This window comes from Cajanus cajan, chromosome 4 (assembly GCF_000230855.2).
Source record: "Cajanus cajan strain Asha chromosome 4, NIPB_CcT2T_4, whole genome shotgun sequence".
Taxonomy (NCBI): domain Eukaryota; kingdom Viridiplantae; phylum Streptophyta; class Magnoliopsida; order Fabales; family Fabaceae; genus Cajanus; species Cajanus cajan.
The window spans coordinates 24,022,517-24,050,401 of record NC_138520.1 but is presented as its reverse complement, the minus strand read 5'-3'; the positions used below and the strand labels follow the sequence as shown (position 1 = coordinate 24,050,401).

The following is a 27,885-nucleotide window of genomic DNA, read 5'->3' as shown; positions in this document are numbered from 1 at the left end:
ATAAGAATGATATTTATTGAATTGCTCAAATGTTCTTGCCTCCTACATTTTGCATTTCATTTAGAATGATACATCTTCCTTGTAATTAACAACAAAGAATAAAAAGGGGAAATCTATCCTATGCACATTAATCAGATAATGAAATCGTTGGTAATCAAATGCAAGCCTGATACATTTAATCACGAACCGCTTCACTTAAAACTAGTAAGCACACAAAAGGACAAGGGGAAAAATGTGCCCAAAATAACAATTTAGATGCCTAGTCCCACTACAAGAAAAATGATAAATTGCGACGGACAAATTGCGACGGTTATCTAGAAACCGTCGTCGCTTTGATATTGCGACCCTTCATACGACAGTTTTTCAAAACCGTCGCAAAATTTGTTTAACATTGCGACGGTTTATGATAAACCGTCGCAAAATTGTTCAACATTGCGACGGTTTATCGTAAACCGTCGCAAAATTTGTTTAACATTACGACAGTTAATCATAAACCGTCGCAAATTTAACATTGCGACAGTTAGTCATAAACCGTCGCAAAATTTTTAGCATTTTTTTTTATTAGAATTTAAAAGTTTTTTTTTGAAGTATTATGTATATTATCTTAATGAACTTATATTTTATTAAGAATTTTATATATACTTTCTTTAACATGAGGTACACGATTTTTTTTTCTTTATATAATTTCAAAATAGTGACTAGAATATAAATTTATCTTTCAACAAACTTAGGAATTTATCTTATATGTAAGATGTGTTAGAGTATATAAATAAATATAATTATCATTTTATAACTTAATTTTTGAGTTATCACATCACATATTATTGAATAATTTACAATGTTAAATTTTATAAATTTTATTTTAAATGTCCATCTTTTTAACACTATTAAAAATATAAAAATAAATATGTTAAATTTTATAAAAATCCAGTTTAATTTATTTATGATATAAATTTGTTTTTAATATCTAATATATATTTTTAGATGATAATTTATTTTAAAATATATCTTATAATAACAATTCTAAATGGAACATAAATCTTCTGATTTTTCTTATTTTGATTTTTTCAATCCACGTATACAATAAATAAAAAACATAAAAGATAAACATGCATGGTAAAAATTTTATTTTATCAAAAAACTTTTTATTTTAATATATTACATTATATATGTGAATATTAAGACATATATATATATATATATACATATATATATATTATAATTAAACTTTTTTTAAAAATTAATTCATTATTAAGAATTTTTTTTTATTACATGAGAATTAATTTCTTTCAAAAATTTGACAGATATAAAATAAATAAACATTTTTTCTGAATCTATATTTTTATTTTATTAGAATATAATTTTTATTTTTTCAAATATATTATTTTTTTAGATAAAAAATTATGTATATGTCAAATAGTAATGGGGCAAGTGCCCACTATTCCAAACGTGCATCCGTCGCTATATATATATATATATATATATATATATATATATATATATATATATATATATATATATATATAATATAGGGGGTTATAATTATACCAATGTAACTTTTATTAAGTATTATGCTGCTCAATAACTTTATATTAAATGTGTATTTTGTAAATCTAACCGTTAAATTGAATGTTCATATCACTTTATAAGTGTATATCAAATTTTGTTAAAATTGAACAACAACTGGAAGGTAATCAAATTGTTTATATTTTAGTGTATTTTCAAATGAATATATTACATCAATTTTGTTTTATAAAAATGAAGTATCAAATCATCTTGGGTTAATATAAAGTTTTGTATATATAATCTATGAGAGATATGAACTTTCAATCTAACAGTTGAATTTACCAAATTCACATTTAATATAAAGTTATTGAGCGGTGTAATACTTAGTAAAAGTCACATTTAATATATATATATATATGAGGGGGTTTATAATTACATCAGTGTAAATTTTACTAAGTGTTACATCACTCAATAACTTTATATTAAATGTGAATTTTGTAATTTTAACCGTTAAATTGAAAATCTTTTACTGTTAAATCATATATACAAAATGTTATATTAATCGAAGATGATTTCTTATAAAAACAAAATTAAATCTGTCGGAAAATTTATATTTTCGATGAGAAAATTTTTGTAGGAAAAGCTATATTATTGATGGAATATTTCAGAAAAATTTATATTTGTCGAAAATGTAAGAACTGGTTTTAAATTTGATATGAAAATATTATGATATAATTAGATAAGATTTTAAGTAAGTATTTTATTAATGGTTGATAATTAAAAAATAAAACAAGGATAAATACATTTTTTGAATTTTATATGTTTGATATAAGATAACTTACAAAATAACTCTTGGTAAAGTTATTCCGCTCAATAACTCATCGTGTGTGTTGAATTTCATCGATCCAATTAATTGTTAATTTAAAAATTATTAAATTTTACTAATAATTAATATATAAAAATTAATTAGTTTTGGAATAAATTATTTGCTAATTAACAATATAATTGAAACATTAATTATTTTAAATTATTTAACTAAAATCTTATTGACAATTTACTATATGATCTTAATATTTTTGTATAACTAATATCTGGTTTTAAATTTGATATGAGAATATTATATATAATTAGATAAGATTTTAAGTTAGTATTTTATTAATAGTTGATAATTAGAAAATTAAACAAGGATAAATACATTTTTTTTGAATTTTATATGTTTGATTTAAGGTAAATAAATATATTAAATTAATTAATAATTTATTTAAAATATTAAAATTTAATTTATAAGTATGTAATAAATAAATATTTATAATTTTATAAATTATATTATCATTATAAATTAAAAAATTTAAATAATTTAAATTATAATTTTAAATCGAAATAAGTAGATGTTAATTATAAAAGTAAGTACATATAAATAAAGAATAACTAAATATATTATTATTATTATTATTATTATTTGTAATATAAAATTATTATATATTATTATTATAGTACAAATATGAGATTGTATATTTGAGGATGACTTAAATGAATTAATTTGTACAAGTTATACTGACAACATACATATACATTTCGGTAGCTTACTCATCAGAACTTCACAGTTAAGCGTGCTTGACCTGGAGTAGTACAAGGATGGGTGACCTTCTGGGAAGTTTCCCAGAAATTGCACAAGTAAGGATAAAACATGCTAAACAGTGAAATATCGTGAAATAAAATCCTTGAAAGGCCAAATATGAGGATTGTTACATTAATAAATTTATTAAAATAAAAAAAAATTATAATTTCCGACGGGTAAAAAAAGGGTTGTAATATTAATTTAGAGGCAGTTGGTGCGACAGTTGATGAAAGGGTCGCAATGTTAATATAGAGGCATTTGGTGCGACAGTTGATGAAACGGTCGCAATTCCAATTTTGCGACGGTTTGTGCAACGGTTCTGATAACCGTCGCAAAATTGCCTGGTGACGGACAATTCTGCAACGGTTCCCAAACCGTCGCAATGTTGTCTTTGCGGCAGTTCTAACCGTCGCAATGTAGGCCATATAACCGTCGCAAAATCATCATTTTCTTGTAGTGTCCTTTCCCATATGAAAGTGACAAAGCAGTACCTTGGATCTATGACGTACAAAGCTCACCAATTATGGATTCATCAAACATCACCAAGGCAGGAATAATGACTAGGAGCGGACGAATCTACACTCCCAAGGAATCGCAAGACAAAACCTCCAAAGAAAAAGATAAAGAAGAGGGGAGAAAGGAACTTGACAAAGAAGATGAACTCCACAAGTTTTTCCAACAAAGTGAGTATTCCATCATCAATCAGCTTAACAACACTCCAACAACACTACTTTTGCTGATCATAAGTTCAAAGCCACATCAAAAGGCTCTACTGAAGGTCTTGAGCGAAGCCTACATCGCACACCACATCTCCCAAGACAAATTTGAAAGGATTATAAGCCACATTACAGCTAATCATCACTTAACCTTCACAGATGATGGATATCGAATGAACGATTAGACCATAACAAGCCCTTACTTATTTTTGTAAAGTGTAAGGACACTACTACAAGATACATATTCTACATCGATTCTCTAAAGTCATCTACATCGGTTCTAAAACCAATGTAGAATAGAGCGACTTAGAAAATGTATACATTTTTACATCGATTTAAGCATAAATCTACATCGGTTCTCTAGACAACTAATGTAGATTGCATTTTAAAAAAAAAAAAATATCATGCTTATTTTTAGATTTTTTCTGATTACCTGTAATGAACATATATATAGCTTTAGAAATTTGTTTACAAATTACACAAAAACAATTTGACACATCAATAAATAAAAATAGTATTAAAATAGACATTACACCAGATAATTTTTTTAAGATAAATTAAAACACAAAATGATGCTGATGCATCCTATCATTTGCTGCGGTGATGCACAGAAACAAATAAAAATTTAGCTTTTCTTTTTCACACATCCAAAAGTCAATCATATATTATTTTTCCTTACCCGTGAAGGAATCACCTATATTGATTTAACTAAGCTGCTTTACAACATTGAGATGATGACAATGAAGCATTAAAATAAATCGATTTAAATTAAGGTGGGAGTGGCAATGAATAATTGGGTGAGGTTTGGAGTTATGTTGTAGTTTCGCAGATAGTGAAATTGGAGTTAAGGAGAGAAATTATGGTACCTGCAAGATGAAAAGTCCTGTGTGGAACACACAAGGATTGATAAAGACTGCACAAAATTATGCTTATTTAATTCTCATTGAAGGGATCCATTCCCTTGGCAGAGATGAATGTTTTTTCTCTTTTCTCTCTCTATTCTTACTATTTCTTTTGGGCCATGTCATAACATACATGGATAAATCACAGGCTTTAATGACAGAATTAAAATCAACATGCATTACAAAAGTAGACAGACACAATTTTGAGAACTACTCAGCCTAAATCGAATTATGCAGACTTGCAAAAAAGATCAAACAACAACACAAGAGATGCTTTTGTATGTTAAACTTTTTTTACAAAATACAAGTTTGATAACAAGAAATACACAACATAAAAGCTCACCAAATCCTTGAGAGAAGAAACACATTGAAAATCTTCATCCTTTAGAGGTCAAGAAATCCACACCAAAGCAGCATATTGTTTCTACACAATTTTAAGATTGTAAGTTAGGATGTATGCATAGATAAAACAATGGATGAATCAAAGTTGCAAACCATGAACAGAGAAATAAAAGTAACCAGTTAGGAATCAACAAGTTTGAGATTTTTTACCCTAACCTACATGAACACATGATTATGAATTTAGTCATCGTGAAATAAATAAACATAGAAACATCACCAATTCAGCTACAACTTTACCAATTTATTCAAAATAAACACAACAAGGAAAAGTAGTTCTCCAACAGTTTCCCTTTCACAAAGGATTTCTCTTTTACTTGCAAATGTTCCAACTCACTGAATGCCCATTCCATCCTCATTCTCCCCTATTTATTTAACTAATCTCAAACAAAGTACAATTATCTTCAGAATTTTCTGCCTATGATCACCGTATATAATAAGAAAACAATAAAATTGAATTCATAGAACATAGGTACTACAATAATTTTTTTTTTTAGTTTATACTTGATCAACCCGTGAACTAAATATGACTTTACCTTCATATATCGTGTCGGCAATCCATCTCTTTCCTGCCTATTGCCTACACTTTGATTAGGATATGATTAGAACCATATATAAACAAGGAGAGAAAAAAGTTTAAAATACAAAATACCAACAGAAGCTGAAAATAATTCATGATTATTCTTTAATGGAAATGTTAGATATATAAACAATTATTGAGCATCAATTTAAAAGTAAAAGTTTAATTTACAACTTACAAGGTGGATACTTAAGAGTGAATTATGTCCTTAACATGTTTGATGTTTCATTACATGAAAGTCCTTTCATGTTGAAGCATTAAAGTCTAATGTAACCAAAGCTACAAAGGCAGTAATCTGTAGCAGGAAGTCCAGTAGAACCGCCAAAGCTATAGAAAAGAAAATCCACGAGTTAAGAAATTGTAAAATCACTTTCTAAAGGAGTTGTATTTTTACCCTTCTTTTTATATGTATAGGTTAAAATTTTCAATTCAGCATACAAAGATGTCAATTCGGTATTCCTTTTGTCCAAAATACAGGGAGAGAGGAGAAAATTCTTTAACCTACAATCATGGAGAAAACACGGCATGTTGGCATAGAAACAAATGATCTTACAACAAATGCTAGAATCTCTGATAAGCTGGCCAGTGTTATTGAAGGTCCAACTTCACCCATTGCATTGCTTATTTTTTCTTCAGTTAATAAACCTAAGGGTTGCCGTTTCACAACATCTACGATTATGCACATGTTATCAACACCAACCTGATCATAAAATGAAAATCCAATAAAAGAAAAGAAAGTCAAATCTTACAACACTTGCAGCACATATCTTCGTATTTATACTGATAGCAACAACTTACACAAGAAATCTGTTCAGCTTCGATGAACGGTATGGATTCAGAGCACTGTTTCTGCAGGAGGATAACGAGTTCCCGAAGGTCATCGTTTAGGTGGAGTTCTTGGAGAGGGAAAACATCGAGGAGCGTGGAGAGTTCTCTGGTGAGCCTGTGGAAGGTGTCGGCGACAGTTTTGATTTGCACGAGCAGATTGAACTTGCTTCTTCCATTGGAGCAATCTTCAATTAGCAATCTTCTGTCGAGCTGCACGGCACCGTCGCAGGTCTGGTGGCAGATGTCGTCGGCACGCGTGACGGCACGCGCGACGCAGGTGGTGCAATCCGGCATGGCAAGGTCGCTGCGGCACTAATAGAGGCCGTATAGCGCGTCCTCAAAGCGAGAAGAGTGAGTTCTTCGCGGAGAGGGCTCTTGCGCAGGTTTAGGGTTTGGTTCTCAATACTACATCAGTTATTGGGTGAACTGATGTAGATATATTTATAATTATTTACAAAATTGTCACCGCGTATTCAATATTACTTCGGTCCCACTAAAAATGATGTAAAACACTCAATATTTACATCGATCTCAGTCATAACAGATGTAAATATGCTTTATATTATATACTTATTTACAAAAATGCCACCGCATTTGATTTTTACATCAGTTTTACCTAAACCGATGTAGAATTGATGACGTTAAATAGTAACTTTCGAGTAGTGGGAGTTTCTCATTGCCAAAGTTTTGGTAGATAACGGGGCTTCTTTGAATGTGCTACCTAAGATCAATCTTGACAAGCTGACGGTCAAGGAAGCCCACATGTGACCAAGCAAAATGATCGTTCAAGCCTTCGATGGATCCCAAAGGGAAGTAATGCACTACAAGCAAAATGATGAATTGCGACGGACAAATTGTAACAGTTATCCTGAAACCGTCGTCGCTTTGATATTGCGACCCTTCATATGATAGTTTCTTCCAACCTTCGCAAAATTTTCCAACATTGCGACAGTTCGTGCGACGGAGTCAAATAATTGCCGCAAAATTTATCTATATTGAGGTTGTTTGTAGTAAATCGTCGCAATCTACAAGACAAAAATTGAAATAAAAATTCACAAAAAATTATGCACACTCCAAAATTCTATAATTTTACTTTCATTAAAAAAATAGAAAAATAAAATCATAATGACATGTAATTATATTTAGAAATGTTAAAAATGAAAAAATATTTTAATATACTATATTAATTTTATTTCTCTATCTTTTAAATTATTTTAGAATAAAAAAGTTTTATGTTAATCCTAGAAAGCTACAAATTAATATATATATATATATATATATATATATATATATATATATATATTACATATTTTTATGTGTTAATGAAATTAATAATACATTTTAATTGTGGACTAAATCGAGAATATTGAATAACTAATAAATAATTTATGAAATTTATTATTTTAATGGTTAATTAAATATGAAATATTAACTTAAAAATGACTTCTAGGTTTGAATATAATATATATATAACCCCTATTTAATTAGAATTTAAAAGTTATTTTCAGTACAAACTAAATATTATTTTATTCAAAAGTTACAATAAAATTTGATAAAGTTTAGGATTAAAAATACATTTAATAGTAGACTAGACCAAAAGTAATATATTTTTCCTTTGTAAGTATTATATTATCTTAATAAACTTATATTTTATTAACAATTTTATATATTTTGTTTAATATGAGATACGCGATTATTTATTTTTTTCTTTCTACAATTTCAAAATCGTGACTAAAAATTATAAAATCAAGAGTAATTATAAAATGTTATTAATTTTTTGAAAGATTTCAATTAAAAAAGAAGAAGAAACTCAAAATATTAAAATGTAAGCACACAAAAAAAAATAAATTAAAATATAATATTAATATATATATATATATATATATATATTATAATTTGTATGTTAGGAGTGAAATTGAAAAATTAATCCAGCCGTAAATAGAAATATTGTCGCGCGCAACCCTTCTTCCTCAGCCATGCCCAACACATGCAACCCCTTCTTCTCATTCTTTCTCAGCCACGTGCAACCCTTTCTTCTCATTCTTTCTTAGCCATGCACCCCTTCTTCTCATTCTTCCTCACCTACGCGCAACTCCTTCTTCTCATTCTTTCTTAGTCACACGCATGTTTAGGGCTTGGAGCATCTCAAATGAAAAACGCAATGCACGGTATGGTTCCCTTTTCCACTAAAATCCTTATCTATCATATTTATTTATTTTTCTCTTGAGAAATTTATTTCTCTTTTATCATACTTCATATTTTATTTTATTAGATAATATGAAAATACACAATTTATTATGCTTTCCAATTTTATTAAGGTAAAATAACTTCTTTTTTGTAAATATTATTTTATTTCAATTTTTGTTATAAAAATTAGACTTAAACATCTAGTTCAGTTGATATAAACATGTTAGTTCCATCATCTTAAAAATAATTGGTTTATATAAGGATTAATAAGAATTTATCAAACAAATCTAAAATCGATCAAATTACTGATGGAATATTTCCGACAAATTTATATTTGTCGAAAATGTAAGAATTTTTGACAAAAATTGACAATCATATATTAAAAAAGATTATCAACAAAATTTTAAATATATATATATAGAGAGAGAGAGAGAGGAGGAATCAAATGACTCACAAAGTAACTTTTAAAAAAGTTACTCCACTCAATAACTCATGATGTAAGTTGAATTTTTTATCGATCCAATTATTAAATTAAAAGTTATTAAATTTTACTAATAATTAATATAGAAAAAATTGTTTAGCTTTGGAATAAATTATTTGCAAACAATATAGTTAAAAAATTAATTAGTTTAAATTATTTAACTAGAATCTTATTGATTATTTACTATATGATGTTGATGTTTTTGTATAACTAATATTTGTTTTTAAATTTGATATAAAAATATTATGATATAACTAGATAAGATTTTAAATTAGTATTTTATTAATCGTTGATAATTAGAAAATAAAACAAGGATAAATACATTTTTTAAATTTTATATCTTAGATTTAAGATGAATAAATAAATTAAGTTAATTAATAATTTATTTAATATGTTAAACTTTAATTTAATTTATAAAAATAATATTTTAAAAGAGAAAGGTTATAATAACACTGGTGTAACTTTTACTAAGTATTACACCGCTCAATAACTTTATATTAAATGTGAATTTTACAAATTCAACCGTTAGATTGAAAGTTTTTTACTCTTAAATCATATATACAAAATTTTATATTAATTCAAGATGATTTTATACTTCATTCTTGTAAAAAAAAATTGACGTAATATATACATTTCAAAATATACTAAAATATGAATACTTTGATTATCTTCAAGTTGTTCAATTTTAACAAAATTTGATATAAACATATAAAGTGATATAAACTTTCAATCCAACGGTTGAATTTACAAAATTCACATTTAATATATAAATTATTATTTAAACTTTTAAATTTATAATAAATAATTGAAATTGTACCATAATATTAATTTTAAATAGAAATAAGTAGATTGTTAATTATAAAAGTAAGTATATATATAAATAAATATTAATTAAATATGATATAATTATTATTAGTAATATAATTATTATATATTTATAACAGTTCGGACACACCGGAATGAGAGGGATCTAAAGATAGTATAAGTGTGAGATTGTATAGTTGAGAATGACTTAAATGAATTAATTTATACTACTTATACTGACAACATGTATCTGTTTTTCGGTAGTGTATCTCATTAGAACTCCACAATTAAGTGTGCTTGACTTGGAGAAATATAGGTATGGGTGACCTTCTGGGAAGTTCCCCAGATATTCTGTAACTAAGGACAAAACATGTTAAAAAGTGAAGTATTGTGAAATAGAATCCTTAAGAAGAATAGCGATCGAATTTGAGACAACTATAAAATTTAATAAAATAAAAAATAAATATTTAGCGACTGATTTAGAGACTAGATTAGTGCTCTAATTAAAATGGTTTATTCATCATAGATTAGAGGCAATTAGTGTGTCGGGTGCTTTAAGGGTCACAATTCCAATTTTGCGACGGTTTGTGCAACAATTCCAGTAACCGCCACAAAATTCACTCGTGATGGACATTTCTGCGACAATTGGTGAATCGTCGCAATGGTGTCTTTGTGACAGTTCTAACTGTCGCAATGTAGGCCATATAACTGTCGCAAAATTGTCATTTGCTTATAGTGATGGGAGAAATCACCTTACCGCTCCAGGTAGGGCCCACCATTTCCAATGTGGAATTCCAAGTGATGGATATCGCTCCCGTTTGCTATCTTCTTAGAAGGCCATGGATACATCAGGCAAAGATAGTACCCTCCATGCTTCACTAGAAGGTCAAGTTTGTAGTTGATGATAAGCTGATGGTCGTGCAAGCAGAGGAAGACATGATTATTAGTAAACCATTGACCATCCCATATATAGACGCAGTTGAGGAAGCCTTGTAGACAATTTCCAAGCATTGGAGATTGACCATGTTGAGAAGATCTCAACCCTAAACCCTGGAGATTGACCATGTTGAGAAAATCTCATGCAAAAATAATATAGCAACTTAGATTTTGCTCAGAAATGGCTATCGACCAGGACAAGGGCTTGGTAAAGAGTTCCAAGGAATAAAAGAGTTGAAGACTACATAGGCAATCTACGACGACAAGGTTTAGGGTATGAATTAAAAATAGACCTCAAAAAGGAGAAGCCAAACACTATTGCTATGTACGAGATCTTCCAAAGTGTTGTTATCCAAGCAAGTAGAGGGACAATCTTGATAGTCAAACCAACCAGGTCTCTTTGAGGAGACAATCTTTTTTCGTATCCCTGTGTGAATCACGAACTCAGGGCATGCCCGAGCCCACGAGCTACACTAAAGGGCACGTGTAAATCAAAAGTTTCTTTTAATGCCATGTGCTTTTTCTATTCACTTCTTTTCTCTATTTAAACATTCAATTTAGGCCTCGTTTAAACCGTAATAAACAAAGTGTCTCCGGAATAGGGATATCATCCGAACAATAGCCTGTCATACATTAAAATTGAAAAAACGTAACAAAAAGTAATAATCAGACAATTTAGACATGATTGGGGAATAATAAAATCAAACAAAGAAGGATTCCCACATCTCAAATAGACACTGCAAAAATGAAGGCTCGACAGGAAACCCATCAAAGCGGGCTACACAAAAATTATGGCAAGGTCTGCTAGGAAACCCACAAACAAAAGGGGGAGACCTAGGCAAAAGTAAGGATCAAAAAGAAAATGTCTGCTAGGAAGCGGATCCCAAGCAACCTAGGAAAAATTTAGGATACTAAAGCAGGGACTTGGGTTGAAAACCAAAAGGCGGCTCAGGAGGGAAACATTCAATTAAAGCACAACCCCAAGTCATCACTCAAACTTTTAAAAAGTAAGGCTAAACACTAAAACGATTCCCTTGTAACGGACACACCTTTCTTAACAACCCTAAACACCAACCAACCCCGACTAGCCATTTCTGCTAAAAATCTATTTTGAAAAATCCTTTTTAAAAAACCTCTGGCAAAAAAAGTATATAAATATCCATTTCTTTCTTTTCTCTTGACCCTTATTGTATTAAAAACATAACCTAGAGATACATGGAGAATGCACAATCAGTACGCACAAGGGTCAGACTAAGACGTCTCCAAATGGAGTATGGGAAACATCTAATTAAGACATGTTCATGATAAGTAGAGAATAAGGAAAAAGAGCATGGTCTTGGTAAAAATAAACAAATGAAGGCACGAGTAAGAAGACAAGTTGTTCGCGCCTACAAATAAATATGGACAAACTAATTCCCTAAAAATAAAATTGAATTTACATTTCTAGGATATAAGCATCAATCACAAAGTACGCACCAAAGGGCATTTAAGAGAGCATTAGTATTAAAAAAAATGGCCAAAACGGGCCATTCCAAAAATGGAACGCCCTGTTCTAGAATCCGTTGGCTAGAATGGGCCATTGCAAAACTAGAACACCCCGTTCCAAAATTGGAACGGGTCGTTTCAATCTCCATTAAAATGGAGCATCCTGTTCCAGATCTAGAGTAGGTTGTTCTAACTTGGAACGAGCCATTCTGGAATCCGGAATGGCCATTTTGCGTGTTTTGGAGGCTATATAAGGGCCTTTTGCCCTCATAATCCTTATCCATTTCCCAAACCCCCCATATTTTCTCTAGTGCATTTTTAGACACCTTTTCCCTCCAAAACTCTCATTTCCCAAAATTCATTGAGACAGATCATCCCATGGTCGAGGCAAGAGGCTTTGGATTTCTTCTCCATTACCACCACCACTGGTTCCATAGTTTCCCCTCACGGAGCCCGTCGTCATGAGTGACGAAGTTCGCAAGCAGAAGTGCCACCTATGCACCTTCAAGTTCACATGCGCTAAATAGTTGTTTGAATTCTAAGCAAGCACACCCATATCTCTGTAATATAATAAAAGGTTGTCGATCCTCAGGGACTTGTGAAGTAGAAGTTGATTTCTACTATACTAGTTGCTACTCATTGAATCAAATTTTCAGTGTTCACAACCGTAAAATATTTGATATAAAAAGTAAACCAGAACCAAATTAAATTTAAAGAAACGGAGATATATGAAACAATTGGGATTAAGTTTCATCAATCTCCTTCCTATGCATTCCTAATGATTCTTACAAATAATTCTATTATTCATTACTATTGAGTTCTCTAATTTCATTCTAAACTAATTCCTTGATATTAGAAATTCTAAGATATTTAACTCAATGAATGATTCCTCACATCATCCAGTTAAATGTCTCGCATTAAGAATCAAAGCTTATTGCAACTATCAATTCCAAAACTATTCCGAGCTTTCGGAAATAATAGGTGTTTCGTTTCAAAACTAGATTTAGAAAATGTTTCCCAACCAAAATCTAAATCCAAGATCAACGATAAATGATCATTTTATCAAAGCATTAAAAATGGAATTTGAATGACTGGCACTACATAATAGATATAACATATATGAATCAAATAGGAATACACAGGAGTTCGATGATTACATTTAATCCCAACCAAGGCGTTTTAGCTCTCCATTATGGAGCAGATCACAAGAAGAAAATAACAAAAAGAAAGGTAGAAGAAAAAGATTGATCCTAAGAACTCCGTTCCCACGAGCTCCAGGGTGTTGCATTTGGTGTGTCTTTCTATGTTCTCATTTTGCTAAGTCTTCGATGCCCTTCATTTTTCTCCTCTGCCCTTTTATATAAGTAGGAATTAAAACAGAGTAGGCGGGAGAGGGAATAAACCACTCAATGCCTGGGAAATGGTTGAGCGGTTTGAAGAATTCTTCACCATGAAGAAACCTCAAGGGCTAAGCCCTTCAGAATCGTTGAGCGCCTAGGTGGTTGAGGCTGAATTTTACCACTAGGAGAAACCGCTGAGCCCTTTGGAGGTGTTGAGCCCTTTTTGTCCCTTGCTTCCTTATGTTGCATGCAGCCTTAAAAGTGCTTAGCCCTTTAAAAGGGCTGAGCCGTTTTCTCCTAAGAACTTCTTCTTGTTCCAATCTCCAAAATCTACAAAACAAAGGAAAATTGATCATAAAAATCATCACTCCATAAAATCACTTGATTTGAAAGCTCTTTTTGATTCTATTTATATTTTCCATAATTTTATCATTCTATTAAAAAAAAATTAAGCTAGATAAGTGTCATAATTTAATATTTTCTTTAGACACATTAATACTTATCAGCAGCTCAAGTTCCCCATCTTGGAGTAGGTAGGTGTCTTAGGTGGAGTCTAGGAGTTGTTGACTATTATAGGCTGGGAATTTCTTTTGGAGCCACTAGGTCGAGCCTATAGGGATGTGACGATCGAGTTCTTGGTGTTGGCCAAACAATACAAAGCCATTGCTCTTGTCAAGCCGGAGGTCTAGATGGTATTATTCTAGATGGGTGGGATCCTTCTCACCATCACATTGGTAGAGTTCAACTGGATTGTCGATTTCATCACCAAAGAGCAATTATCAACGGTGGAGTACACGACCAATCTCCTTGTGCCTATTACCAAAACACCTATAGACGTCATGTGGAAGGAGGTCACTCGTAAGGAGGTCATGCCGAAGACCGATAAGGCCTCGAGGCTTAGGGAGCCGACACTTTGAGTGGTCCATAAGCTCATGATGGGCACTATTCATGGGTGCCACCAACACCTAGGCTCCGTCACGTAGAGGGATTTTTTCCCTCTATACTGCATGGTCCATAGGATTTGTTGCAATCCAGGGGCCTTCTTCCTGTGCCACATACATGATTACGACAAGCAAGTTGGCATAACTTCCCATAACGACTATATAATGGCAGAGGTGGTTGAGCATTTTAGGATTGTCGATGTTGATACTAAGACCAAGCCAACCCCTTAACCCATCAACGCTCTCACCTTGAGGGGCATAGGCGTCATCAAAGCTTCAACAACCATTTCAAAGGTCTACAAGAGGAGATGTGCCAGCAGCATCACCAATAGCAGCAATGGCATGAGCAGATGATGAGCTGACTGTAGGGGTGCTTCCCTAATCCCTCGACTGAGGATTATGACTTTTATTTGTTTTTACCTGTATTTTTTATTTAATCACTTGTACTTAATGATTACATTATATGATATGAGATCAATTTCTTTTTATCCATATTGTTGTTTTCATTTACTTTACAGTATAAAAAAATAATAATAATAAATAATGATAAAAATGAAAAGTGACAACACAGAAAAAGGCAAAGCTTCTACATAGGAAAAATCTGAAGCTAAAAATAGTAATAATAAAATCAAGACTTAGAAAAATCTTCAGCACGGGGGATTCAACTACAAACAAAGGGACAAAGTCTCCCTACAGCAAGCCATCTCATCCAACAGTCAAGTCGAGCAACCAGATCAAGACTTGTAAAGTCTGCGAGTCAACCACAACTTTCTCCAGCCACATTAACACTTCATTTCAAGATCATCAAAGGCTCTCTTACCCCTGGCAAACACTCCTCAACACTCTGATAGTACATCCATCTCAGTAATCATCAACCATGAAACCTCAATAATCAGCAATCATCATTCAAGAAGATCCTAACAAGACACTTGGAGAGGCATTACAATACTCACCCGGCAGACACAACACATATTTTTCTACCAATCATTCACTCATCCATAGAGAAATTCCTGGAGAGGCTTCATAATACTCATATGGTAGGAACAACACAAGGTTTTTGCGAACCAATCAATCAGAGAAATCACCATAGTAGACGCCTAGAGAGGCATCATAATACTCACCCGGTAGGGAACAACACTATAATCCCAGCCACATGTCCATCCTTAATGAAGAGGCCTAAAGAGGCATCACAATACTCACACAGTAGGGGGATCGCCAACATCCTATTAACCTTAGCCCAAAATAGGGGTATGCCAAACATCCCTCACCCATCATGCCAAGGGCATTTTGCAAACACCAATTTGAGGACACTACCAAGTTCCTTAAAGCAAAGAAAAAAACCAAGATCACCAGAACACGATCCTACAAAAGATTTTTCCATCCATCATCACAAAGGATGTGTTCATCTATACACCTTAAGCCTGGAGAGGCTAGCAAAGAATACTCATCAAAGATCAGAAAAGGTTGGTTTGATCCTCAAAACTAGTATCGCTTGGAGAGGTTGTGCCAAGGAACACTCAAAGGTTGGATGGACCCTCAAAACTAGTACAACTTGGAGAAGGTGTGCCAAGGAACACTCATATCCCTCAAAGGGAAAAGTCTGGAGAGATGGTACTTAAATTACGACTCGAAAAAGGTTGATTGGACCCTCAAAACTAGAACAACTTGGAGAAGTTGTGCCAAGGAACACTCATATCCCTCAGAGGGGATGTTTGGAGAGACGATACTCATCCTGACTCAAAAAAGGTTGGCTGGACCCTCAAAACTATAACAACTTGGAGAGGCTATGCCAAGGAACACTCAAAGGATGGATGAAGCCTTAAATATCAGTCCAGCCTAGAGAGGCTGAGCTCATAACATACTCACTCCCCATCAAAGCTTAAATAGGAATTCAACCACACCATCACAAAACCAACAATCAGAAGAAGGAGCATGGACCATATACACGAAGCCAGAAGTTTAGGTGGTACATTTTGTCATCCTTGTTCCCCAATGGAGTACACAACCCAACACTCAACTACTCTGAAGAGTAGGGATACGGGAAAACCCATCTTTCCGAAGAAAACAATGTGGAAGCACCTACACGAAGAGACAAAGAGAGGACCCGAAGGAAATGTCTACATTTTTACTTGCCTTTGAAAAAGTAACATGTGGCCATTCAAAAAACAAGTAAAGAGGGTAGTTGTAGGCATCCAATTTCGTCCAGGACATCCAAAAAATACAAGGACTAATAAAAAGAAGACAGGAGGACCTTAAGGGCCTGATGTGACATCAGAAAAAATAGAACAACATAAAGAGGGCCAAAAGCTCAAAAAAGCTAAATTAAGAGTTTGGAATGGGTTTTTCCAAACCACCAAAAAGGCCTAGAAAACCTAGGTCAAAAATGGGTCGTTCCTAATCCAGAACGGGCCGTTTTGACCCAGGTTATTATGAGCAAAAGAGTAATTTAGAATGGCTCATTCCACTAATCAAAATAGTCGTTCTAGTTGGTTTTGACGTCTATAAATAGGTGCCTCGTGCACAATGCAAATGGAAGGGATTTTTACCGAAGATTCAAAGAAAAGCTAGTATTTTTATCAATTTTAATTCCTAAACACTTCTCTTCCCTATCTCTTGTATTTCTTGAGCATTGTGATGACATTTGTAGTGTGAAAAGGTTGCCAAAAAATGCTTGGTCCCCACATTCGAAGATAATTCTATAAAGCTTGCTCTGGAGGTATTATTATCTATTCTCTCTCTTTATCACTGCTTTATCTAAATAATCACTATAAATAAATAACAATCATGTAGTATACTATTCTAAACGTTTAGGGGTTTAAACCCCTCATTTTTGCAAGAAATTATAATGTAAAATAACATGTAAATAACCACAAAAGGGGAATAAAATGTTTAAACTATTGTCCGTTATTATGCTAATTTCATCATGGGGTACCAATTTAGGGCGTTTTAGGGTGCCTTATACCTTCCCTACACGTAATCGACCCCCAAGCCCAATTCTGGCTATGAAGGCCATAATTGACTTTTCAAAAATATTTTCTTTTTCTGATGTTTTGAGTAAAATATTAGTGGCTAATCCTTCAAACCTTTTCAAAAACTATTGATTAAGGATTAGTCTAGTTTCTGAGAATTCCCTAACTAATGAGATTTTCAAAACGGAGGTTCAAACCATTTGTGGGTAAGATCAGAATATTTCAGGTTCCAAAACTAACCTAATGAAGATCCTTGTGTGGCATGCATCTTAATGGTCAAACTTGAGATGTTTGATAAGCTCTAAAGTTTGTTCATGCAAAGGATTTTGACAATACAAATCAAAGGGCTTCATCTCTGTCACCAATTTAGTATGAGGGGATCCCTCGCTCATCTCTATCATAGAGAGGTAGATATGCCTCCAAATTGTAGTAAGGTGATCTCTAAGGAGGATTACTTACAAGGACAAATTTAGCATTGTATTTTCATCTATAAGTTCTTCTATCAATTACTTCAGATCTTCCAAAACAAAACTAGTTGCTTCATGCGTTTCACTTGGTGGGACCTACCAAAGAAAAACTAGTTGCTTCACATGTTTCACTTGGTCGAACCTACATGCTATAATATTCAAGGTTCCTTGGGTTTGGCTCCACTAGTGATGCATCCACGTTTAGTGGTTCAACAGTAATTGCACCAAAGTCAAGGACATATGATGCAATGTCATTTGTTGTTCCAGATATTGTTCCTACAATCTCTTTAATAGACAACTAGATTGCCTCAGTACCTGCATTACTAGCACAAGATTAGTACACATAGACCATAGTTTTAGCAGTTGATGCAACAATATTATTATAACTTCTTGGACTTGTGGGGAGGTTAAAGGGGCTTCAACAATAGGCACTTTAGTGGCAAAAACTTCATTTGCATTACCCACAATTCAATTTTCATACTCATGAGTAAGATAACTTAGTCTTCTTTATTGGAAAGACGATTTTATCCAACAAACGTACAACAACAATTTGCTCCTCAAATGTCTTATTCCCTTGTTTGCAATTTTAATGACAGAAAAGTTCCCTAAAAAAAAAGGAACATTATGAAAAAAAAATAAAGTCTTAAAAATTTAAGGATGAGTAAGATTCAAAATAGACAAAAGCCCAACATTACATTTAATGAAAAACACCCTAACTCATTAACTTTCTAAAACTCAATTAATTTTCAGCTTAATATTTCAAAAAAAATCCTTATTATTTAATCAAACTATTAGAATAACATATTTAATAAATAGTATATTTGATTTTCAAACAAAAACTTGGTTATTACACATAACATATTAAATCTCTTTAAAAAATCTAAAATTTTATTATGTTATTTTTATATTTAAAAAAAATTAAAGTAATAGACAAAAACTCTTTCAATACCAATTTGTTGACCAAACAATTTACAGAACTAAGACAAACATATAGAGTTTCAATTAAGAATTTGTTAGGCAAGTGATTATCATATAAGCATTTATATGTAAGTTTCCGTAGTTAACTTAAAGGAAACTATATTAAAGTTATTTTTTTTTATATAAATTGTGAGCTATTTTATAAACTATTTTAAATACAATTTTTTGGACATATTATAAGTTATTTTTATAAACTTTCACATTTACAAAAATACTAAGGTCATAAATTAATTTAAATAAACTGTAAATAAGCTCTTCTAATCACACCCTGAATGATACCCTAAATCATTTTTCAATTTGAGATCATATTTTTATCCTATGATCAGATTCTTAACACTCATAATTTGTTGTTATAGCACATTGATACATTTCAATTAGAGCCGTCAAAATGGGCCGTGGACCGTGGGCCAACCCGGCCCACCTTGAAAATGGGCCGGGCCGGGCCAAAATAAATAGCAGTTTTATGTTAAGTGGGTAAATTCAAACCCGGCCCACTTTTACCCGGCACACTTGGGCTAAACCCGTAGTGGGCCGGGCAGCCCACCAGCCCACTTATTTTTTTTTTTATTGAAACCGAACAGCCAGGAGCCAGCCCAGCCCAATAGACAAGTTTCACTGCTTCAGTTAAAAAACAGTCAAAAAATTAAAACCCTATTCTAACAAGCAAACGGGAGTACGGGACCACGTCCACGCCACAGTGCTTCACGAAGGCTGTGTTTCAACTTTCACTGCTTCAGTTCAGGACTACGCACAGTGTTTCACGAAGACTTGTTTCACACTTTCACTGTTTCAGTTTGACTAAGGCTTCACACGAAGGTGCCCCTCTATATAAATGTTAATCTTTATTGATCTTTCTAGCATTTCAGTGGCCCCTTCATATCATTTTCAAACCGACAAAATTATTATATCTTTTTGGTTCCAACAAGCTAGAGATATGTGGATCGAAATTTGAACACCTATAATTCATTCATGTTTATTAATTAAAAAATATATTTTTCAATATGTCGTACCAATTTCTTATTTACACTCTAATTTATAAGAACCGAATTAGCTTCTATTTTTTAATGCAAAGTAGTGTAGTTTGTTTTAGGGTTTAGGACTAATTATTTAATAAATATATTGGGTGATGGATTAATGTTGTTTTTTTTAACAAATTATTTAATAAAATAGATCTATTTGAACTACTGGAGTGAATATAATAATGAAGGATTAAAGTAATATATATAGAGTCCAATTGAAACATGATGTCATCATTATAATGATGATGAGTTTAAAGAAACTTCTATATTGGAAAAGTTTCACATACTTTTGAGGTGCCAAATATAATTAATCGAGTTCATAATTTCAAGCATTTAATTATTTCCGGTTTTTAATGATACAGGTTTCGCTTTTCCGGTTTTTAATGTTAAATTATTAACACTAATTAGCATAAATTGTAGATGATTATATTTTCAAAATTTGAATCCTAAGTAGCATAAATTAAGAAATTATTAAATATATCTTTTGTGATGTTATTGTTTCTTTTATTGTAGTTTCGTATAGTTACCATTTAGGCATTGCTATATATTATTAATGTCTTGATATATATTATTACTAGTGATATATTGGTGTTTAATTGTATGAGTAACTTTTTTTTTTATTAATGCTTTCAATATACAGAATGGAATCTGAAACCCAAGAGCAAATTATTGATGTTGGGTTAAATGAACAACTTTCTCCTATTATTGAAGATATTGATGATTCTAGGCCAACTAAGAAGCCTAAAACAACCACATCTAAAGTTTGGGATAATTTTACTAAACTTGGGGTAAAAGATGGTAAAGAAAAAGCTAAATGCAACCATTGTGGTAATGAATATGTTTGTGGTGGTGTAAAAATAGGAACTTCATCCATGTTACGTCATTTGCAAAATTGTGACATCTTAAAGCAAAAACAAAAATCTGCACAAATTGGAAATATGATAATTGATCAAGCTGGCAAGCTGAGGTCTAGAGAAATAGATCAAAAACATTTTGAAGATTTGCTTTCAAGGGCTATTATTGAACATTGGTTATCATTTAGTTTTGTTGAGTATAAGTGGATTAGAGAGTTATTTTTGTATTTATATCCTGGGTTAAGAATTCCTAGTAGGAATACAGCTGTTTCTAACCTTTGGAGGATTCATGATGAAGAAAAAGTAAAGGTGAAAAATGCAATGCGTAAAGCTAATAGTAGGATTTGCTTAACATCTGACTGTTGGATATGCATAACTCAGGAAGGATACATTTGTGTAACTGCTCATTTTGTTGATTCTAATTGGAAACTGAATAGTAAGATTCTTGCCTTCTCTAAGTTAGATCCTCCACATGGTGGTCATGAAATGGCAAAAAAAATCTTTGAAATCTTGCTTGATTGGGGGATAGATAGGAAAGTGTTTTCCATAACTTTGGACAATGCAACTGCCAATGACACAATGGTAAATTTCATGAAAACACAATTTAATTTGCAAAATAGTTTGATTTGTAATGGCTCATATTTTCATGTGAGATGTAGTGCACATATACTAAACCTCATTGTTCAAGAGGGTTTGGGGGTGGCTAGTGGTGCTTTGAAAAAAATTAGAGAGAGTATAAAATATGTAAGAGGATCGGAAGCTAGAAAGATTGCTTTTAAAGAATGTGTGCTTCAAGTGAGGGGTATTGATACTAAGGTGGGTTTGAGAATGGATGTGCCCACTAGATGGAATTCCACTTATGTTATGTTTGATAGTGCAATTAAATACAAACGTGCATTTGGTTGTTTGGCTATTCGAGATAGGAATTATGTTCATTGCCCATCAGATGATGAGTGGAATAGGGCTGCAAGAATGTGCGAGTTCTTGAAGCCTTTTTTTGTCATGACAAATTTGATATCAGGCTCCACTTATCTAACATCTAATCGGTACTTTATGCAAGTTTGGAAAATTGAAAAATTGTTGCGTGAATTTGTTATGTGTGAAGATCTAGTGATTAAAGAGATGGCTTCAAAAATGATGACTAAGTTTTCAAAGTATTGGCATGATTATTGTGAGATTCTTGCCATTGGTGCTATTCTTGACCCACGAATGAAGTTTGGAGCTATTCAGTTTGCTTATAGAAAAATTGAGCCTTCAACTTCTGAAGAGAAAATTAGTGCTTTAAGAAAGAAAATTTATGAACTGTTTGAAGAGTATGAAAAAGTAAAATCAAATGAGTCAAATGCTTCAACTTCTAATGTGTCTCTTCTTCCACCACAACCAATTTCATATACAGATGATGAGCAAGTACTTGATACCTTTGATGTAAGTTAATAATTTTTTTAAGTACTTTATTTAATTTCATTTTTATTTAGTAATTATCATTGAATAATGAATATTGAATTTATTTTTCTTTGTAATCTCTTAGGAATATGTTGATTATTTGAGCCAAAATGCTACTGCTAATGGAAAATCTGAATTGGATCTATATTTGGAGGAAGGAAATCTTGATCCAAAGTTTCATGAAAACTTAGATGTGTTAGCTTATTGGAGGGATTGTCATGATCGTTATCCAAACCTCTCTCGGATGGCTTGTGATGTGCTGAGTATTCCAATCACTACAGTTGCTAGTGAATCTGCTTTTAGTCTTGGGTCTCGAGTGCTAACTAAGTATCGCTCTACCATTCTTCCTGAAAATGTAGAGTTACTCATTCTAACTCAAAATTGGTTACATGGTTTTGAAGAATTAGGTAATTTTTATAATGAAAATTTTCTTATTTATTTTTACAATAACTCATCCTAACACTTTTTTTCCCTATTTGTAGATGGAGATAAAATGGATGTGCAAAGAGAAGAAATTGTTATTGACATTTCCGTGCAAGATTCTAATTAAGTTTATTTTGCAAGACTTTCGTATGATAAAATATTGAAGCTTTTTATTTTGAAGTTTGGAGTTTGATTATGGTTTGTAGTTAATTTTGTATGATGAGACATTGAAACTTTTTATTTTGGAGTTGGACTTTGATTATGGTTTGTAGTTAATTTTGTATGATGGAACATTGATATTTTTTATTTGGACTTTTAGCATGGTTTGTATTTAATTTTATATGATGAGTTATGATTTATGACTATTAATAATGTTAATTTTATGATTATTATGTTATTTGAAATTTGAAATTTTTTTTTTTGGTGGGTTGGTGGGCTGGCCCGTTTGACCCACCAACCCGTGGTGGGCCAGGCCGAGCCATAAAAATTCTGAAAAAATAAAAAGTGGGCCGGGTTGGGTTGGCCCGTTTTTAAGGTGGGCCAAAGTGGGCCGACCCACATGGGCCGGGCTGGCCCGTTTTGACAGCTCTAATTTCAATCTTTTTTTACACCTTCAATTTTTTTAAATAAATCAAATTATCATTGCATGCTACTCTTTATTTTTATTATAATTATAATTAATGACTGAAATATTCATATTCATTGATCAATAATCAAAATAAATAACATATTTTGTTTTGATAAGGATCTTTAACTTGTATAATTTTCTTAATTTTAATTTTTGAAAATTACTTGAATATTATGAAAGAAAGGTAATAAAAATACAAAGAGAATAAAAAAAATGTGAGTGAATGCTAAAGAATATGACTAATGTATTATTTCTAAGAGAGAATTAGCCTATTTATTGGTACATATAGTAGGTGAACAATTATAAAAGAAGGAAATAATTCATAACGAATTATAAATGGTAATGATGTATATTGAATATGAACATCCACTAATTAAACCATCAATTATTATTCGTAAGACTCCCCCTTGAATATCCATTATTTTATAGTGCCTCAAACCTTACTAGGAAGAATCCTATGGGATAAAATCCCAGTGAAGGAAAAAAAGTACATCATTCTTTAATATTTATTTCTCTTTCTCATGCATACAATTATCTTTAAGACAACGAAGTGTAATCTTATGTATCCATTGCTCAAAAACTTTTATTGGTAGTGACTTTGTAAAGAGATTTGCTAGGTTATCATATGAACGAACTTGTTAAACAGTTATATCACCATTCTTTTGATGATCATAAGTAAAAAAAATGAATTTTGGTAGAATATATTTTGTTCTATCTCCCATTATGTATCCATCTTTCAAATGCACAATACATGCAACATTATCTTTAGGTAAAATTATTGATGTCATTCTTTTAGAAAAAAAAATTCACAATTTTCTCCTACATGTTGAATTACAAATATTAAACAAACACATTCACGATTTGTCTCATTTAGTGTTTAAATTTTTGCATGATTAGATGAAGTAACTATTATGGTTTATTTTATACTTGTAAAAAAAATATCCTGTTTGTGAAAAATAACTTGAGTCTACATAACTATTTAGTTCTGGTTTATGAACATTTGGATAGAATAACCTTATATCCATTATACCTCCAAACTAATGAAGGATTTTTTAACTCCATTTCAGTGTCTTCATGTAGCTAGGTGAAGAACTATATTTTGCTAATAAATTAACAACAAATGTTATATCAAGTCATGTATAATTAGCAAGATACATTAGTCTTCCTATAACACTAAGATATTGTACTTTAGAAACAAGCATTTCTTCATCCTTTTCTTGAGGTCTAAATGGATATTTGATAATATCTAAAGATCTTACCACCATTGGAGTGTACAATGGATGAGATTTGTCCATATAAAACATTTTGAGCACATTTGTTGTATAAGCTTCTTGATACACAAGAATTCTATTTTTTAAATGTTCAATTTGCAATCCCAAGCAAATCTTTTTCCTTCCTAGATCCTTAATTTCAAATTCTATGTTTAGGAAATTTATAGTTTCTAAAAGCTCTTTGAGAGTTCCAATAATGTTTATGTCATCTACATAAACAAAAATCATGGAAAATTCATTTTCAAATATTTTTATAAAAATACACAACCAAATTGGATTAATTTTATATCCTTCTTATATCAAATATTCACTTAAAGGACTATACCACATACGTCCCAATTGCTTTAGTCCATATAAAGAATTATTTAACTTGATAAGTAATCTTTTCTAGAAATTGCACCACTAGATAAGTTAAATTCCTCGAGGAGTTTCATGTAAATGTTGATGTCAAGAAAGTCATACAAATATGTTGTAATTACATCAAATGATGACAATGGGATGGGTTATGGGCGAGTTTTGGTTGTTTTGCTCTCCTTGTCCTCGCCCCCATAAAAGGCGAGTTTAGGTTCAAGTTTTAAAGAATTGTGTTTATATTTTTAAAACCCATCAGGTTTTTCGGGTTTGAATAAATTCATAGGGACCCATCCCATTTTTTAAATTTTAATTTACTTAGACATTTTAAATAAATTAAATTATAAGTTAATAATTTATTCTAATATATAAAAGGGATATCCCTTTTAATAAACACTTTGGTCTTCATATTTAGTAGATTATTATACCCTTTTATTATTAATAAAAAAATTTTTAAAAATTAATATTTTTATCAAATTCAAGATTTGAACTCAAGATCTTGAAGCTTGAGAACAAACTATAATACCAATTGGACTAACATATTTTTATTCCTTAACCTCAATTATCTTATTTTTATAGAGGCATCAAGTGTATTCCACTAGTTATATTATAATATAAATGATATATAAAAATAGAAAAAGAAAAAAAATCTTATAAATAGAAAATTTGAGAATTAAATTATATTTTTAATTAATGTATAATTTTAAATTTGTTAATTAATTATTGTTATAATTTAAATTATTTGATTATTAAAATAATTAATTTATATTTTTAATATTTATAAAAATTAAAAACGTATCTTTAATATATATATATATATATATATATATATATATATATATATATTTGTTGTAAAAATAATGCAATAGGACAAGTACGAAAGTGGTGGCAGGGTAGGGAGTTACATACCCAAACCTGATTTTTCAATTAAAAAAACCCAAACTTAATCAATGTAAGTTTTTCCTGTCTAAATCGGGTCGAGGTTGGATGGATATGTGCGGGTGCAAGTTTAGTTTTCATGCCTAACTACATCCATTAGATGTATATTAAGTCCTTCTTGTGCAACCAAATTAATTAAGTATCGAAAAATATTTGTATCCACTACAAGTGAATATGTCTCTTCAAAATCAATGTCGAATCTTTGTGAAATTCCTTATGCAACTAGTCTGTTGAGATGATGGGACATCTTGAAGACTCCTGAAGAATGTTTTAGTTTTGATGATGTATTGTATATATGTTGCTTAAGCCTATGAAAAAGGATAATGTATTGATTGCAATAGATATAGGCATATGTGTGTTTGTTTATAATTGATGATGATGAATGCTTAATTCAAGAACTAATCAAGCTTTTAATAAGAAACCAAGAACTTGATTACTTAGTATTTCCATGTATAAACATAAAGTAATAGATTATCATGAAAGGGTAATTTACTACCAAGTGTTTAAAAATAGAAATATAACTTGATTTAAACAAGAGTTTTTAAGGTAACATTGTTAATCAATTACCATTTAGGGTAATAGATTACCAAGTCTTTTACTGGAAAAGGATATTTAAACATCCTCTGTGTCAATAGATTACCAAAGCTGGTAATAGATTAAACCAGTGTCTCTTGCTTGAAATAAGGATGAAAAATCAAATATGTCATCGGGATAATCGATTACCATAGGAGATAATCGATTACCACAAAGTGAAATACAATTTTGGGTTTCGAGAAGCTCGGGATAATCGATTACCATGTTCTGTAATCAATTACCCTGACTCTTTGTATTCTAAATTCAATTTTTAAATGAATTGGTAATCAATTACCATATCAGGTAATAAATTACTTACGTTATAATTCTTTATAACTTAATTATGGTTTGCACTTTAAATAATTATCTTTTATGAGACTAAATGAGAACCTTTTTGAAAAATAACATTGGAGAAAAAGAATACTTTTCAGAAACAAGAATTAAAGGCTGATCAAAGAAATTTTCTAAAATACTAAAAGTGCAAAGATTGAACATGTGTTCTTCAAGAAAGAAATTCAAGAAGTGAATTCAATTGTGAAAGATCAATGTCTACCCAAATTAGGTACTATCTTTCTAATCTTTTAATCTTTATTTTCATTTTGTATGGTGTATCTATTGAGATAGGGTGTCTCAACAAGAGATCTTGAAATCTTGAGTGGAATTTCTCAAGTAACTAAATGTGTTCATTTTGTATGGAATTTCTCAAGTCGGTATTGGCTATGTTATGAATGAAAGTTATAATGAAAGATTAATCAAGCTACAAGGTGACATAAGACTTCATGAGTTGTGGCATGTCATACAACGAAGGATAATCAAAGTTGATTGCAAACGAGTTTCTAAAATTTATTATTGATGTCCTATATCAATTGAAAATGGTTGCTGCCAATATACATCATTCATGTTAATTCAAGATGATGACGTCAAGTTTATGTTTAATAGTTTTGCTCAAGATCCAAAGTTGTTAGTTATTGATATTTTCATTGTTATTGAGGATAATCAAATGCCAGCATACATGATATCAAATTCAATGGCAACTTATTTTGATCATCAACTGAACATACTATAGTTGAAATCGAGAAATGAAAATGTATCATTTCAAAGTGGTCGTGTTTGTGTTCATTATCGTTTATTGTTCAATGTGTGTATGCTTTACATTAAGTATGTCTTAATGTGTTTGTTGTTTTGAATGTGTTCACACAAAGATATGTTTTTGTTTCAAAAGTTTGTTGTAGTGGTTTGGTGCTTGG

General features: G+C 31.1%; 2 protein-coding genes across 7 annotated transcripts; one reads left to right on the top strand and one right to left on the bottom strand.

The window, feature by feature from the left end:
- Positions 1–5,677: 5,677 nt before the first annotated feature.
- Positions 5,678–6,976, bottom strand: LOC109807936 (uncharacterized). 6 transcript variants are annotated; one of them, XM_029273184.2, is made up of 4 exons: positions 6,520–6,976; positions 6,223–6,421; positions 5,900–6,048; positions 5,678–5,726 (listed from the first exon to the last, which is right to left on the bottom strand). In XM_029273184.2, the coding sequence occupies exons 1-3, from the start codon at positions 6,841–6,843 to the stop codon at positions 5,966–5,968; spliced, it is 606 nt and encodes a 201-aa protein (XP_029129017.1). In that variant the 5' UTR covers positions 6,844–6,976; the 3' UTR covers positions 5,678–5,726; positions 5,900–5,965. The 6 variants fall into 6 exon arrangements, with proteins under 6 accessions (XP_029129017.1, XP_020226261.1, XP_029129018.1 ...); XM_020370672.3 differs by having other exon boundaries at positions 5,678–5,721; XM_029273185.2 differs by having other exon boundaries at positions 6,227–6,421.
- Positions 6,977–20,782: 13,806 nt separating this feature from the next.
- Positions 20,783–23,216, top strand: LOC109796229 (putative AC transposase). Its single transcript, XM_083072419.1, has 3 exons — positions 20,783–22,435; positions 22,539–22,860; positions 22,936–23,216. Exons 1-3 carry the CDS (start codon positions 20,798–20,800, stop codon positions 23,001–23,003), a joined length of 2,028 nt encoding a protein of 675 aa, XP_082928545.1. The 5' UTR covers positions 20,783–20,797; the 3' UTR covers positions 23,004–23,216.
- Positions 23,217–27,885: the final 4,669 nt, after the last annotated feature.